Consider the following 17986-nt stretch of genomic DNA (forward strand, 5'->3'; position numbering starts at 1 on the left):
GTATAGCCGTATTTGTGTACAAATATATAGCCTTCTAGTTGGGTTTGGGATCATTGTCTTTATTTCTTGAACAATTTCAACAAATGGGGTCTTAAATTTGAGCTAAATGATTCAGCTATTGGCTGCTGTTGGTTATTATGACATACCTATCTTGGTTAAGGATATACAGGAGTGAACATAACTGGTTCCTTAATTGTTTTGGGCATTAGGTGTATTATATCTAACTAGCGCCAACAGGCAATTAAAATCAGTTGCTTGGAGGGAGTGGCTTCAGGGGAGGAGGTGGCTTATTTTATCCTTTTAAAAAAGGATAAAATGAAAGTCAATATACAGCAGTGTATCTGAAATCAAAATCATCCCAACCTAAAGCTGGATAGGTGCATTAAAAAAAAACGGCACTTAACAGTTGCCTCTTGCTAATTCCTTTAGGTGACTTATCAAGGAAGGGGCCTTAATTAGGTCAAATCGGTACATACGAAGTTCCCTCTGTATTTACAGCATTTAACATATTTGTATTTATCACATTAAGGGAAGTGGTATGAATGTTTGGACAGTATTTATTGTGGGACATTAGAGCACATCAGACATATCGAATTGCATTCTGAATACGAAGAATGTCCTTCTGGTATCAAATAATTTTGATTTTTTGAAATTCACAATGTAATACACATTTTATGGCAAATTATTAAAAATTGATATTTTTGATATTTAACACTACTTGAAGTAAACTTTATAAATCTGATGATTTATACTTAAAGTGTATGTAGGTGGGATGAAAAGCCGACGATCAATTGAAAATTTTGACCTTTCGTATTGAAGATATGGATTTTTTTCCCAAAACACCCAAAAAAATTAGGTCTTTTGGGGGAAAAAATCCATATTTTCAATGTGAAAGGTCAAAATTTTCAATTGATCGTCGGCTTTTCCTCCCAGCTACGTACACTTCAAAAGTATATCATTAGATTTATAAAATTTACTTCGAGGACTCTTATATATCAAAAATTTGAAAAATATCAACTATTGTAATTTGTCATAAAATTTGTATTATATCGTGATTTTCAAAAAATGAAAATTATTTGATATCAGAAAGACATGCTTCATATTCAGAATGCAATTTGATACGTCTGAGGTGCTCTCATGTCCCATAAAAAATACTGTCGAAACGCTCAAAACGCTCATTTCAGATCCCTTAAAACATGTAGCAGCTTGAACCTCAAAGTTACAAATTTCAGACAGCTAAAACTCACAAAATTAAAAACAAATATGCTACTTTGAATAGTTTGGTACACTATCTACTTCGTACTGTGCTATTTTAGGCTGTGAAATGAAAGAATAGTTTCACAGCCATCATTTCAGCCTAAAAGTCACAAGACATTTATACTATATACAATATGCCATCTATAAAATTGTGAACATGGTTCTACTATATCTAAAATACGCTGAGTAAAAAATGCATTGAATAGAAAAGTGAAAAATATTATATTCACATAATTTGTGTCTCATTCATTCCACATAATTTCAATAAAATTTCATTAAAAATATATTAAAACCTATATTCCATTATTTTGTACATGCATCTTTCAAACTTTTGATTCATATATGAGTTGCTTTTTTCATCATATTATGTGATACTTTAAAGCATTTTCAATCATGATCTTGGGACTATGGTAAAAGAAGCAACTTACTTCCTTCACACGTCACTTCCTCTTTCCACAGCTTTGGTCAGCTTTTTTCACTTACCCTCACATACTCTTTTTGTTGAAACAATGTTCATTTCAACATTGAGTCAATGTTGATTCAACTTTGAAATATATATAGTATGGGTCATACAGCTAACCAATATGGCAATAGACAGTACCATTGGTTGATCACCTGTATGTTACTTTTTTCCCATGTGAAGTAAATAGAAAAGCTAACCTTTAACATGGCAAAAGAAAGTACAATGTTAGTGGAGTAAATAGACAATACACCATTTTACCATATCATGGCCAATTGCTGCAAACTCCTGTGAGGAATTGCAGATTCTACACACCAGGCAAGTATATTTTTGTCTAATCTAGTCTCTTTAGGTCCCATCATGTTGACTCAGTAAGACTACAGATGTCCTGTCATATCGGAAAAGATACAAGAAAGAGACATCAGTCTATTCCAGTTGATATCCATACAACCCCTTTGGAGATGACCTTAATCTTCCACACAGGGGGTATGAATTTCAAATGAGGCCACCTGATGAGCAACTTCATTTGAAATTCATAATCCCTGTTTGGAAGATTAAGATTATGTCTTCCATAGGAGGTGTATGGATTTTAACAGGAATAAACTATTGCAACTTTTCCTAGTGTAAGTACACGGTCAACAGGCAGTTTTCTCCAATTGGCAATTCTCTGAATCCATGATACAGGTTCTGTAATCATATGACATTTGTGGTTTCTGTCTCATGGGATCCAGATGATGAAATTGAATTGTGACTTATTCCTAGTGTAAACAAAGAGGGTCTATAGGATGCTATCTCCTGTTGCCAATTCTCTGAATCCATAAAGGTTCTGTAATTCCCATCATTTTGACATTTGCCTTTTCCGTCTCATGGAATCCCTCGCCTTCTCTGCCAGTTGCGTTCTTCTGCTGATAAATGCAGACGCTGCAGAGTCTGATGGCCGGCCTTTCAGGATTTCAAATTCCTCTGTGTTGTCTGGTTACAAAAAGAAAAAAAGGTACCATTATTTTTTAACAACATGCTCAAGTTTCACATGTCAATTTTTCCACATCAAAATAAGTATCTATAGATTTTCTTATAAACGTATATACTTCAATTTTAAGCTTTTCCTAAACATTTCAGATATTCCTATGCTTTTATTGGAATCACTGATACTACCTTTTAGTATATGTGACATGATCAAGGGGAATGAGTCACATGTCGACCCTGGTCGAAAATGAGTTTTACATATGTTTCTAAAGAGGACATTTAGAGCTTTCAGAAACTGAAAACCCCATGTTGATATGACTTTTCTTTGTGAAGTTACATCAATTTATCAATCGCTGAAAACAATATGAAACAAAAGAACTTTCTTTGCCAATATCTCAAAATCAATATTAGCGACATCCGACTCATTTCCCTTGATCGTGTCACATATATATTATATTAATCCTAACCAACAGTTAAGTGTATATGATTAAGAACTGTATCATGCAAAATGTCATCAAATATCTCTGAGCAATCTACCAACAGGTTTAGCTGTAGCCAAGGGTGTTCAGGGTGTGCTTAACTATCAGAAGTTTACTTTTGTAGGAATCTCAGCTAATAATCCAAATTTCTTGTGAACATATTTTCTGGTGTGAATATGTTCTACATAAATCCAAACGTCCACTTCTTTTCATGCAAACAGATTTTTTTTCTGAACTAGAAATTTTGCTGTTCTCTATCTCCACTTTGATGTGCATTGTTGTAAAAAATTTATGAACATTTTTTCGAAAACCTTTGAAATAAAATATTTTTGAAAAAAATTAGAATTTTTGTTTTTTGAAAATAAAAAATGTGGAAAATGTTCATTATCATAATAACAAATATGCAAATTAGAACCTCCAAAAGTAGCAGAAGTTTCTAACCTTTACCTACATCAGTGGCGTAGCCAGTGGCCTCCTGCTCATCATGGCCGTCGGTCAACATTTCACAACTTCAGTCAGCAAAAAATATTCCCGTCTGTACATATACAAGATGTGCTCCCATGAAAACCTGGCTACGGCACTGACCAACATGTAGCTATCCTAGAATATCCAAATTCAATTCAACTATCCATTCAAGAGCTTCAGCATCCAGACAGAGGTACAAACACACGGATTGCAAAAACATTATGCTTAACCACCACTCAAAGATATCTTACACTTCCCACAATGCATTTCTTCCATTTCCATTTTCTGTACTGATTTACTATCCAGTACAACATGGATCGATAGTGATAAATTGTACCTCAATGAACAGAGCACATCCAGATCTTGAAAAATGTTTAGTTCATGACTATCGACCCATGTTTAGCCAGTCTATTCTTAAAATGAAAACAAAGGGAACCTGTACAAAGTATGGGAGTATCATTTGATGTAATGAGATGATGCATAATATTGCAAGGGATTCTGGGAAGGGCAAGAGATCTTCTCTGACCACCACTAGTTACATACCTTCTTTTTCAGGTAATCGTATGCATAATGGCATTGGCTCCACACTACCCAAACCCTTATCAAAGTACATATCCACCCCAGTGATGTCTTGCAGCAGTACAAATGCCTCGCCACCTATGTCATTGGCTGTAAATGTGTCGTGGTCATAGAGGGTGAAATGAAGGCATGCACCTCTCATCTTGCAGAATTCCTCTGTTATGGCACTGTGTAATACAACAAATATGTAAATAAGGTCATTTATATTCATATATAAATACAAATATGCAAATAACCTGACACAAAATTATACAGCACAAAAGTTGTAATTTTATACAAAACAATGTTTGTTTTAAATAAATAAAATGTTAATTCCATTGGGATCATGCAAATATACAGTGGGTTCAGATAACAGCCTATAACAATCACATTTTAAACATTTCAGAAATTAGGTACATCTAGGCTAAAAAACAAACAAATATACAGTGAGGAAGCATTCGGACATAGCGCAACTGTAGCTCTCGAATTTTTTGTATGAGTATAACCAGGATTTTAACTGGAATAGCCCATAATGGCAGTAACTCAACTCAACTTAGGCCTGAGGGGATCAGATCAGCTGTATGTAATAACCAAGATTAGCAGTGCTGCCATCTTGATGATGAAATATACAAAAGCATGTATCACAGGCTGTTCCTATCCAGGGGGGGGAGGGTGGAGGAAAAGGGTGAATTTTGATGCCCCTTCAACACCCCAAAAAGTTGACCAAAAAACAAACATAAAACAAACAAAAGCTAGCAACCTAAAAAGTAAAAAAAAATTTGACAATTTCTGCCCTTTTTTTCTTTAATAAAATTCTTTTTGCCCCCCCCCCCTTCTTCTTCTGCCCTTCCTCTTTGCTTCCCCCTACTTTACCGGGGGGGCTCACACCCCACAGCCCCCAATATACGCGCATGTTGTACATACAGAACATAGACCAATAGTTAACTTACAATCTGAATGTTTCATCAAATAATGGATGCAAGGTCTTCTCCTTCACCTTGGTTTTCTGTGTCTGAGGATTCTTGAAGAGGTGTGGTGGCAGCAACTCAATCTCAACAAATGGATCACTTGTGCCTGGATTAAGTAAGATACAATAAAAAATAATATTGGTTCAAAACATCATGATTTTTGCATTTAAATGTCAAAAGGTAGAGTTTCATAATTACAATGTTTCCATTAACTTTTCCTTTCAACATACCACGAATGACAGCAAAAAGTCTCTTAAACTGTCATGCCGCAATGAGCTAGTTTCAAAAGAGGCGGGAAACGGTTTTGAAGTATCTCTAGCTGAAATATTTGAAATTATACTCTTTTCTGTGTGCATTTGGACTGGTGAGTGTCACAATGAACATTCATTTATTGTGGCATAAATGACAGGAATTAACTAATTTCATAGGTTTCAACAAAAACAGGAAAAGTGATCCTCCTGGAGGACCCAAACCCAGGACCTAATGTTTATTATAATCACTCATATTAAGCTGCTCATAGTTACTAGGGTCTAAACAAGCAGTTCCACAGACTAGACTGCTGCCCTCAGTCGTCAACCGTCTGGATTGACGACTGAGAAAACTACGTGGAAAAAAAGTGACGGATTTTGCAACAGGATTCCTGTGGCATAGAGCATGCGCAGTTGTGTCCAAATTGACCTTTTGACCGAGTTTGTTGTTTTTAGAAGTTCAAAGCGATCTTGTCACAGCGGCGCGGTACAGCGACGCTGCACACGGGCGCCGCTAGCATGGTTAGTCAGTCGCGCTTCGGGCGCACAACCAAAGTCGCATTGAATAGTTTTCAGAAGTCCGTCATGATATTGGCTGTAAGATAATCAGTCGTCACTACGAAGCATACACAGTACATGCGAAGTGTAGACGGCTGATTGGAATTAGTCTATCCACAGACATGTAAAATGATGCTCCATATTATGGCCAAGTGGTTTAAATTAAAGACCAAAGTTTACCATTTTACTAAAGTTAAATTCTGTGTTACATTTGACCAATTTTCATTAAAAACCTGTAAAATAATTGTTTCAAGAATTTAAATGATCATACACTACACTACTATACTGTTAGAAATATTTTCATGGGTCTTCTAGCAGGTAAACAACCATGTCTGTTGTTTAAAATCAGGCTTTAGGTAAATAGACACGGCACTTGTTTTATTCTTTATTGTTTTGTTTTTTATATTTCTACAACATTGCTTTTATTATATCTACTACTATTTCAATATATTTAAGATTTCCATTTTCAAAATTTGTGTGATTTTTCCATTTTCCGTAATTGGTCTTGGTATATTGGTGTTTAGGTTTAGTAAGTAAGCTTACCACTGCTGTCCAAAGGCAGTACATTAGCAGCATTCAGCATGTAGACTTCTAATAGTTCTGATTTGGTATTGAAGCATGCTTGTACATTGAGTACACCACACTCATAGGATTTATCCTCCTCCTGGGAAAATAGGCAAAGATACAAAAATGAACAAATATTGCTCAAAGTCAAGTAAACAACAATTGCAGATACTGGTTAACAAAGTTCTTTGTATCTGATCCAGAATGTTCACTTACTTGTGTACATTTCAACAACACCTGTTGAGTCAGGAATGCATCAAAAATGTGAGAGAGTTGGTACTGTCCTTCGTCTCTGTTCATGGTGGTGACCCTCCTCTTTCTTATTTCTATAGCCCCTGAATTCCTGACTCGGGGATCAAGAAAATCCCTTGAAGGAAAACAGACTGGCAACTCTAAGATCAATGCTGGAACTACTTCTAGCATCGGTTGCCAATAGCAGTCACTACCCATCAAGTGTTGATAAAGATAACAGGTGTTGTTGAAACGTACACAAGTAATATAGGTGAACATTCTGGATCAGATATAAAGAACTTTGTTAACCAGTTTACTATACCAATCCTGACGAATCTGTTCAATCAAATTGCAGATAATGTGCTTCTATCTGTGTAAGGCAAATATTTAGCTATGAGAGATTAAAGAGTTTGGAAACTCTAGCTAATTTCTCTGCTTAAAAAAGATATTAGAGTTTCATGCAAAGTGTCCCATCTTGTCTTTAATGCACAGCCTTCAGGCTTAGCAACTCGCAGGCTATGTTAGCACATCTGATGCTTCTAACTAATGTGGAAAGCTGAATTTGGATGATTTTCTGAATGAACAAATTGCTGAACAGGCCTTTAACAAAGCAGATATTGTGTGGGAGAGCAGGAATGTGCTATTGCAATTGAAATCCTTACACCCTTATGGAGGACATGGCCTTAATCTTGGATACAAGATGGGAGATTAAGATCATGTCTTCCATAGGGGGTGTATGGATGTCAACAGTAATAGCCAATGCACCTTATTGGTCATACCTGTTGTTGGAATTTGGCACTGTAGAAGCTTTCAATGAGTTCTTTACTTGATGAGCTATGCCTCTCTAATATCGCGAGTAGATTCACTGGTATTGGCAGTATCTTAATATCAAGTTTCGCCCAACACTAGTTTAATGGGTTTATGTGAATGGGAGACTCTTACCTGCTGTTGGAATTTGGCAATGTAGAAACTTTCAATGAGTTCTTTACTTGATGAGCTATGCCTCTCTAATATCGCCAGTAGATTCTTGTACTCGTTGCATTCTATCTGCTCCAGTGATAACCCTTTACCGTCACCATGGAATAACTCTGCAATAATCTGTGTCAAATGCACAAAAAATTGTGTAAGGGAACGAGAAAAAAACCCCGGTTTTACGAGCGGACGGACTTTCCAAGTAAAGTCGGTTAGTCAGCATTTGCCCCCCATTTTTTAAGGCTAAAGTGCCCTAAAATGTCACTGAAAGCTTGAAAAATCTGGAAAAAGGGTGCATTTTTGCTTTACCCACAATGCATCTTGCTATCTTCTACTTACCGACAATGCTTCTTCAAGTCTGATGAAGAACATGTGATTCTCTAAGTGTTTCTGAAAGAAAAGGAAGGAAAAAGCACTGATTTTGAAATTGTGGTTTAGTTCTTTAAATCATGCTCTAAGGCTATATATTAATATTGTTATCCATTGATGTCAATATGCAAACTATTGGGATGAATCCTCAATTCATTGGGGTCTCATGTTGCAAACTCTTTCCAAGCAGTACAGTGATCCCAACGCCGCGCATTAGACGCACAATTGGACTACTTGGCGATCACTTGCCGCTACTCAAAAAACGTGCCTAAAATTGGGCTACTTTGTGAGAGTCAAGTCGCGGCAGTAGTTTGATGTATTTTCCTTTCAATATAACCCATTAATAAAGTCTCTGAAGCTCCCAAATTCAATTACAAAGGGTTTTGTGACCATTTATTGATAGTTTTTGTGCGTACGTGTTTGCCGACAAACGAGGACACACACAAGATTTTTCACCCTAAACTGTGGACCTACTTCCAACTGAGGACTGTCCTCGGTCTCAAACTGCTGCTAAAGACCTCAAATGCATGCTAGATAGTGATGTGGTCGGCACCGTTTTTTATTGTCGACATGTCGATATAATTCGTATACCGACGTCGACAGTGTGTCGACATAAAAAAAAAAAAAAAAAGATTTTTTTTTTTTTTTTTTAATTTTCAAAAAATATTTTTGGCCAGAAAATCAAGTTATAGGCCCAAACTGACTTGTTATTCAAGGTTGAAACCAGAAATACTGCTACTCAAAAAAAAAAATGCCAATTTTTTTTACAAAGTTGAAAAAGTTGTACATTTGAATTACTTTTGTTTCTATTGAACAGCTAGCAATGCATACTAATTCAATGTGTCCCTGACTGTTCAATAGAAGCAAAGGTAATCAAAATGTACAAGTTCATCCAACTTTGTAAAAAAAATTGGCATTTTTTTTTTTTTTTTTTTTTAGCAGTTTTTTTCTTTTTTCCAATTTTTAATAAAAATTTATTTTTGTTCTATAACTTTCTTTTCTTGCCAAAAAAATTTTTTGAAAACTAAAAAAAAAAAAAAAAAAAAATTTTTTTGTCGACATAATTTTTGATGTCGACATGTCGGCATACGTGCCGACGTCGACATTATGTCGACATAAGGCATGTCGACCACATCACTAATGCTAGATGCTTTAAACGTTATTTGCCTGAAACCGAGGACCACATGTGTAAAAACTACCATCCGCAGGTTGATGGCTAAAATTCCGTTTCGTATTAAACACAAAAAAAATCCGCCATTTTAGTCCACGGTTAGGCGATGAAAACATCATACACACGTCCTCGGTTAGATAGCAAAACACAATGTCCACGTTTGGAGGCAAACACAGACAGGGGTGTGTATGTGTCCACTGTTATTCATGAATGTGTCCATACACACACCTTCCAGTTGTTTACTCACCTTGCCCTCATCTGTAGCCAATGCTTCCAACTCTTCTAGACACACATGGTAAATGTCATCAAGAATTCTGAAAGCAGACAACATACAAAATATGCATTCAAATTATGTAAATCAGCTACTTAATTAGCATATATAGGCATTTAATAAAATCCAATCAGGTCGAGAACCTCTGGCCCTCTTAAAAAGTAACGTCATTGCACCCGATACAGAACCCCAGATATTGGGAAAAAGACAAATATAAATAACCAAACTGGAATATATAAACGCCCACACGTCACCCATACATAAATATATGCACCCCAAATGTAATCGCCTCCAAACATGGACACTGTTGAGAACTATGCAAATGTGGACATCTGAATCCATAGTCAATTGACATACCGAGGACGTTTTCCGCCATTTTGTTTGTGTATTTTTGTGTGTATGGAATTTAACCTAGCAACTGCGGATGTTATATCTCATATAACGATAGAGGTTGTATTTTGCAAATACATTATACATGCATTTGTGGTCGTTTGCAGATCTCCAGATACCAAGGACAGTCCCCCATTGCAGAGTGATCCATGGTTTGATTGTGGAGTGAGAGTGTGTGTCCTACACACCTTTAGAAAATGTATCAATTATGCAAAAATGGTGGCAGTTTTCAAATCGTGAAAATATTTCAAATTAGACGTTTAGAGAATAAACGATAGGAATTTTTATTTTGCCTATCCTCTACCGTGTGATAGACGACAGGCAGGTCCAATATTTTGAGTAGTGGATGCCGGCGTCAGTTAAATATTATTTTAATAACTGTAAACAAATTTTTAAAGCGAAAAATAAGTTACCGTCATAAAAACTCCCCTCATTATAAAATGAACGAAACTTGTTTACAACTTCACGAATTCTGTTGCGCGTATTGCTTGCGCGTTCGCATATTCCGCACTAGTCTATGCATCCAGCGCGATACATACACGCACCTCTACACGCGTGTTACGCATTATCAAGACGCATGATGACGTGGGGTCGCCTACGGCCTGATAGACGGCACCAGAAATCATGCGATTGTCCAATCAGAAATGTGTCTACGAACTAGACCACTCCCACTGACTAAGAATTACCTGTCAAAGTTGGATTTGAGGAGTCCTTTGAGCAGTGTTTCTAGATTGGTGTCCAAGTACTCCATCAATGGTTCTATTGCCTGCAATGATTAATATAAATAAAATGACAAAATAAAAACAGTATAATCTACTGACACATTGTCAAACATATGATTAGAATATTTCAACGGGTACTTGTAGAGTGAGCCAAGATGTGCAAGAAATGCTAAACTATACATTTTTTTAAACACAAACCATCAAATGCACTGGCTTGCTTGTATTGTATTGTTGATACCAGGTCCATTGTGTATACTGTATGTGCACACTACCTAGTACGGATTCATAGTAGGACTATGTTGGGCAACTCCATTGCATGAAAAAGGTAGGACACAAGGTTGGGTTGGTTGGAAATATTAAAGGAAGTCTTCAGCAATCACAACATTATGCCTTATATATTGTAAGAAAAATATTTATCAAGTACCAATCTTATGGTTTTATGTAAAAAAAACTTGTAGTGACCATAAAAACGAACAAAAACATCCATCTCTCAACACGCGACATTCAAAATTCCCGGGCGCCGAAATTGTTGGTTGCAATGACATCCCAGTAATAAGGCTAACGACAATTGACCACAAATAACCATTACGTCATTGCACTTAGACAATTTTGGTGTGGGAATATTGAATATCGCGTGTTGAAAGCCGACTGTTTTTATTCGTTTTCATGGTCAATATGAGTTTTTTAATATAAAACCATGTGATTCGTGATTGATAATTAATTTTATAACATATAAGGCATTAATGTAATGATTGCCGGAGACTCCCTTTAACCTCTTTTCAATCATTCTATTGCTGTTTTATGGGTAAATTGTGATCATAATGTCTGAAAATATTATTTTCAAAATATTAAGAATAATTTGATGGTATGATAAATTTGTTGCTGCATTCAGCGTCAACATGGTATGGGAATTAACATGTACTCACTGCCATACTTCGGCTTCACCCAGTATGACACATCACGCATTGTAACTCCCATAACATGACTCTGCTTCACCCAGTTAACTAATAACACTCACATCTTCCACAGCCTTTCGTTTCTCCTTGACGATCACCTTCATATATTTCCTAATATCCGGCTGCATCCTCTCTCCAACCTTTTGCACCACATGACTGATTACATTGAGCATGTCTTCATCTGCGCTAGCCATCATGGTATCCAGGGTGTTACGGCACTGCTGACCGGCTAGGATGCCGTGTTCCTTCTCCATTGTATCAGCGATGATTTGCCAACCGAGGGACTCCGGCATAGGGGCTAGGGAACGACGCACTTGCTCTATGTTGTTGATGGCTATACAGAGCTGGAGGATGGAAGAATAATTTATATGATTAGTATACCATTTGGAACAACACAACACTATGTTTTCAGATATTTTGGTGTTCTGGCATGGGGGCTAGGGAACAGTACACTTGGTCTATGTAGATGGCTATGCAGAGCTATGGAAAGAAATAATTATTGGAATATTAGCTTATAGGTTTGTGACTGATAACATTCAGCATGTTTTCATTAGCACTATCCATCATGGTCCCCTATGACACTGCTGACTGGCTAGGATGACATGCTCCTTCTCGATTGTATCAGGCGATGATCTACCAACCGAGGGACTCCGGTATAGCAGCTAGGGAACGATCGAGCTACTTGTTCTATGTTGTTGATGGCTATGCAGCGCTGCAGGTAGGAAGATTATTGGATTAGCCAACTTATTTAAGAATAAGATAAAACTACAGTGAAGAGCTATTTTGGGTTCATTTAGAAAGTTTGAGACATTTAAACCAAAAAGGTACTCAAAATGTGCATTCAGTGGGCTATTCATAACCACCCATGGAAGACATGATCTTAATCTCCCACAAAGGTGCAGATTTCAAATGGAGTCTGAATTTTCAAATTTATCGCGTCTGATGTCACTGTCAATTACGATCCTTGATTGGTTTACACAGGTTAATCAGCGCGTAAAAGGAAGACCGATCTATCTGGTGCTGATCGGAGAAAAGGAATAGCAGCAAATGGCGAAAAAGTCAGTACTTTCATTTAGAAAGTTTGAGACATTTAAACCAAAAAGGTACTCAAAATGTGCATTCAGTGGGCTATTCATAACCACCCATGGAAGACATGATCTTAATCTCCCACAAAGGTGCAGATTTCAAATGGAGTCAGTTATTCAGGTATCCCCATTTGACATTCACACTCCCTGTGTGGAAGATTAAGGTCATGTCTTCCAGAGGTGTACGGATTTCAAGTGGAATAGCCAAACTGTTGCTGAGAGTGCATTCCCTTTAGCTGGTGAGGTCATCTTAGAGGTGCTATGCACCTGTTCACTCCAGCCATCCACTGGATGTTTAAATATGTTCCCTTTTATATTAATATTTTTTGATTTTGAGGTATTTTATGCGCAATATATACCGGCCTTTAACATCATCGCTGGGCAGAAAAAAACATAATTGGCAAAACAGGGAACACAAAAAAATGTCATATTTGAAGTATTGTCATTTTGCAGGGGACACAAAAACTGTCAAAGATACCTTCAAAGTTGACATTTTGTATTGTTCCTTTGCCAACTGAGTAGCAGTGAAAATTTACATAGATTTTTCCTGCTAAGCGATATCATGTAATTATGTATAATTTTTCATACCTATAATTAAAGACCGAGATAAAAAGAATTTATCGCGTCTGATGTCACTGTCAATTACGATCCTTAATCAGCGCGTAAAAGGAAGACCGATCTATCTGGTGCTGATCGGAGAAAAGGAATAGCAGCAAATGGCGAAAAAGTCCATACTTTTACAAGGCAAAAAGCAGCTTTTCTAGGCATTGTGGACATGGTGCCTTCACCAAAGAAAGTTTCCTACTATAAAGACCTAACTTTTGAGATGGTTTGCATGTCGAAAGGTGCAAAATTAACAATAAGGCGCCCGCTTATAAATCCGCGTTCAGCAAGTCATCATCCACGACACTTGTAAACAAACCGTGCTTTCGAGTTTGATTGACAGATGACGCCAGACGCGATAAATTCTCTTTATCTTTGTCTTTCATTATATCTATTGTCCCAGTGACAAAGTGTAGTAAATGAAAATAAATAAATTATATAATAAATAAGTGAGTGATCACCTTACCTGATCTGTGACATCAAATTGACCCTCATCGTCATAGTAACCATGCTCCTTGAGTTTGTCATGGATGATGTCTGCATAGTCACGGGCACCTTGACACATATCCTAGTAAATGAATGGCAAATGTAACATTATGGGTGAGCTGACCAATTGGAATCAAGACTGAAGAGGTTCATCAGGTCTGTTGATTAAACAGCTAAGAAAGTATCTTTGCCAAGATCAAAGGAAAAACTTATGTGGGAATCCCAGCCGGATGTTATTGGTTTACCGGAAATAATCCTGTCTCCAACGTTGGTACTTCCAGTAAAACAATAACATCCGGCTGGGATTCCCGCTCCAAGGAGATGGATCAGTAACAACATCAATCACTTTGAGAAAGCCAGGAGGTTTCTGGCGAAACTGTCAGCAGAAAAACATAAGTTTTTCCTTTGGTCTTGACAAAAAATCTTTATTAGCAATTGGAATCAATTATATGTTAAAGCTTTTTGACATTTATTAAAGATTGTACCGTAATTTTATACGTATTTTATATCAAAAACTAAATTAAGAAGAATTGGGAGATCTCCTTCAGAAAGTTTGGTTCATATAAATATAGAACACAATATAATATGATAAACAAGCCTCTTCCATTCTTCTAAGATGAAATACCATTGTGTCCATCTCATTATAAACATAGGAGTCAGTAAATAGTTTTAACTTTTGCATGCCTTTTGAAATTGCAACAAATGCAGAGGCAATATGCAGCAGTGACCAAACCTCAAGAAGTGCAGAATGTGACAAAACCTAAAATGATCTATCATGCTTATACCATGAGGTTGCTTTTCACATTGTCTCACCCAGGGTTTGATTTAACTTGTGTCGCGGAGCAAAATGCTCCCCATTTTGGACAACCTGCTACACAAATATCAGCTTGTATAGCAATACATTTATTTTACAATGTAAACATTATGCTAATATTATAAGAATATCACCCAAATAATATTTTCGCTAAAAATTGCTATGCAAGTTTTTCAAAGTAAATCGAACCTTGGTCTCACCCCAATATTATTTTTGAAAACTACTCACATCAGCCACTTTGGCGACAAAAACATACGACCCGACCACATCAGGCCAGTTGAGATGCTTCCAAAACTCACGGATCTGGAAACAAATACAAACATTGATCAGTTATTAGTTCTAAAATGTTGTGTAAATATATTTTGTTATTTTCAAAGTACTGCAAGTTACAATTAACTATTCCAGTTGAAATCCATATACACCCCCTATGGAAGACATGGCATTAATATCCCACACAGGGGATGTAGATTTCAAATGCAAGTCACCCATTCAGGTAATCCATATGAAATTCACACTCCCTGTGTTGAAGATTTAGGTCTTCCATAGGGGGTGTATGAATTTCACCTGGAATAGCCAATGGTCTCAATTTCTATGGCACAGTTCCTTCACCTCCATGCATAGCCATAGCTCAAAAATTGGAGTATGAGTGTTTGTACCCAACACATTTAAAGGTCAGTCTGTGAATGTATACCAGAATTAGAGAAGGAGAGCCGGAACTTGACCGCCATCTTGAGACAGCCATCGAGTAGAAATTGAGGGTATTCGGTTTCCCTCGGAATGCACTTGAGGCATCGTTGTTATGCAAGAGCGACATGGATGATGGGTGCATTTGAGATACCAAGACGCTAAAGATGAGATGCAGAATTTTTTTTTGTTTGTGTCGGACTGTCCGCGCACCATCGGCAAGGACCCGAATACCCCAAATTTTCACTCCATATAGCTGACCGCACGATTGTATGTGGCAGTGTATGGAGTCCAAGTTGTCCTTGAATTATGTGATGTATACATATATTCAGGTTAAAGAACTATGTCCTGGGGTTGAGACAGTTTGAAATCCTAGCGAAAGACAGTTTAAAACAAGACATTCATGCTGTAACATTTATCATACGTTGACAGTCAAATCTTGTTTGTCTCCTTGAAACATTTTTACATTCGGCTCCCATCAACTTCTCCATCAGTCTTTACATATTATGTAAATCAGGTATGATTTAAAGATCCGGATTAAAATTGTTTTAACCAGCATAAACAGGGTGATATGAACTGATTTTCCTTTTTGTATTTGTGATAATTTAACTTGTGACTCCCTATTCAGTAATAGGTTCTCATTGTTGTCATGCAAAGTGAACCAATATGGCCACCCATATATTCACATGCCTCACTATTTTATATCGCTAACTTGTGTGGTCAATCAAGTGAAAGTAAGTACTCATGTGGCGAGGATTAATCCTCAACATAAAGATCAAAGACCTCAGTTGCAGCAGACTACAAGAACTGACAACAGGATGGACTTATAACCTTAACACCACCACGACTACTGTAAAAACTCGATAGTTAGCGTATATGCTTCCTATCGAGTGCATTTGAAAACATGAAATTGTACAAGTCTGGCTGAGCTAATGGGGTTGAGACACAAATTTGCAGTTTTACTTATTTGTATATAACTATATGTATCGATGATTTGCACAAAACCTTTTACACTTTTGTGGATGGGGCACTTCATGTTTGCATGTTTTAAAAGGGCTCGATAGTAAGCACATATGCTGATTATCAAGTTTTTACAGTATGTAATGTGCATCTTGAAAAAAAATGTTGATGCAGTTCAAGCAAGGTAGCGGCCACACATGACCATGGTTTTCAATCTTTTCTACAAGCATAAAACCTTACCTGCCCAAAGCATGTAGCTACATCAACAGCAGATGTACTGTGTTTCACCATACTATCCATCAATACAAAGCATAAAGCCTTACCTGCCCAAAGCATGTAGCTACATCAACAGCAGATGTACTGTGTTTCACCACACTATCCATCAATACAAAGCATAAAACCTTACCTGCCCAAAGCATGAAGCTACATCAACAGCAGATGTACTGTGTTTCACCATACTATCCATCAATACAAAGCATAAAGCCTTACCTGCCCAAAGCATGTAGCTACATCAACAGCAGATGTACTGTGTTTCACCATACTATCCATCAATACAAAGCATAAAGCCTTACCTGCCCAAAGCATGTATAGCTACATCTACAGCAGATGTACTGTGTTTCACCATACTATCCATCAATACAAAGCATAAAGCCTTACCTGCCCAAAGCATGTAGCTACATCAACAGCAGATGTACTGTGTTTCACCATACTATCCATCAATACAAAGCATAAAGCCTTACCTGCCCAAAGCATGTAGCTACATCTACAGCAGATGTACTGTGTTTCACCATACTATCCATCAATACAAAGCATAAAGCCTTACCTGCCCAAAGCATGTAGCTACATCAACAGCAGATGTACTGTGCTTCACCATACTATCCAACAATACAAAGCATAAAGCCTTACCTGCCCAAAGCATGTAGCTACATCAACAGCAGATGTACTGTGTTTCACCATACTATCCATCAATACAAAGCATAAAGCCTTACCTGCCCAAAGCATGTATAGCTACATCTACAGCAGATGTACTGTGTTTCACCATACTATCCATCAATACAAAGCATAAAGCCTTACCTGCCCAAAGCATGTAGCTACATCAACAGCAGATGTACTGTGTTTCACCATACTATCCATCAATACAAAGCATAAAGCCTTACCTGCCCAAAGCATGTAGCTACATCTACAGCAGATGTACTGTGTTTCACCATACTATCCATCAATACAAAGCATAAAGCCTTACCTGCCCAAAGCATGTAGCTACATCAACAGCAGATGTACTGTGTTTCACCATACTATCCATCAAAGCAATCTACAAAATGGAAAGAAAAAATATTGCACTCATTCCACAATTAGCAAGACACATTCATTCAATTCAAAAACACACACATTTAATCCATTTATAGTTAAGGTTTACTTTAACACAGATTACACATGTTTCAGGGACTACATTTCTACTGCTCTCCTTAAATCTGATATAGGAGAGTGCTTTTAGCTCTCCTTAGTTGGCCTTTCTCTCCTTACATTATATTATAAATGCTCTAAACAGCTCTCCTTGAAGGCTCCAGGAGAGCTATTGCATGCTCTCTTGCAAATTCCAAAAGACAGTCCCTGATGTTTACGAGTTCACAAACTCTCCGTACCCTTCAAATGCGAAGTGAAATGCGTACAAAATCTTGAAAACATACACATTCATATATTCAATGATTTGATATATAAAAACCTGATATTTTCATCTGGTAGTGACAGACA

General features: G+C 37.0%; 1 protein-coding gene across 3 annotated transcripts in view; it reads right to left on the reverse strand.

Moving 5' to 3' along the window:
- Positions 1 to 1797: 1797 nt before the first annotated feature.
- LOC140143620 (protein unc-13 homolog D-like) overlaps positions 1798 to 17986 on the reverse strand; it is an 88729-nt gene continuing 72540 nt past the window's right edge. For all 3 annotated transcript variants that reach the window (XM_072165438.1, XM_072165436.1, XM_072165437.1), the window contains exons 19-30: positions 17478 to 17546; positions 14822 to 14896; positions 13760 to 13861; positions 11668 to 11949; positions 10614 to 10693; positions 9514 to 9580; positions 8066 to 8116; positions 7697 to 7852; positions 6503 to 6623; positions 5136 to 5259; positions 4171 to 4373; positions 1798 to 2689 (exon numbers count right to left, since the gene is read on the reverse strand). In XM_072165438.1, the coding sequence (XP_072021539.1) occupies positions 2556 to 2689; positions 4171 to 4373; positions 5136 to 5259; positions 6503 to 6623; positions 7697 to 7852; positions 8066 to 8116; positions 9514 to 9580; positions 10614 to 10693; positions 11668 to 11949; positions 13760 to 13861; positions 14822 to 14896; positions 17478 to 17546 (1464 nt within the window). In that variant the 3' untranslated portion in view covers positions 1798 to 2555. The remainder of the gene's footprint in view (positions 2690 to 4170; positions 4374 to 5135; positions 5260 to 6502; positions 6624 to 7696; positions 7853 to 8065; positions 8117 to 9513; positions 9581 to 10613; positions 10694 to 11667; positions 11950 to 13759; positions 13862 to 14821; positions 14897 to 17477; positions 17547 to 17986) is intronic.

Source organism: Amphiura filiformis, unplaced genomic scaffold (genome assembly GCF_039555335.1).
Source record: "Amphiura filiformis unplaced genomic scaffold, Afil_fr2py scaffold_24, whole genome shotgun sequence".
In the NCBI taxonomy this organism is placed as follows: domain Eukaryota; kingdom Metazoa; phylum Echinodermata; class Ophiuroidea; order Amphilepidida; family Amphiuridae; genus Amphiura; species Amphiura filiformis.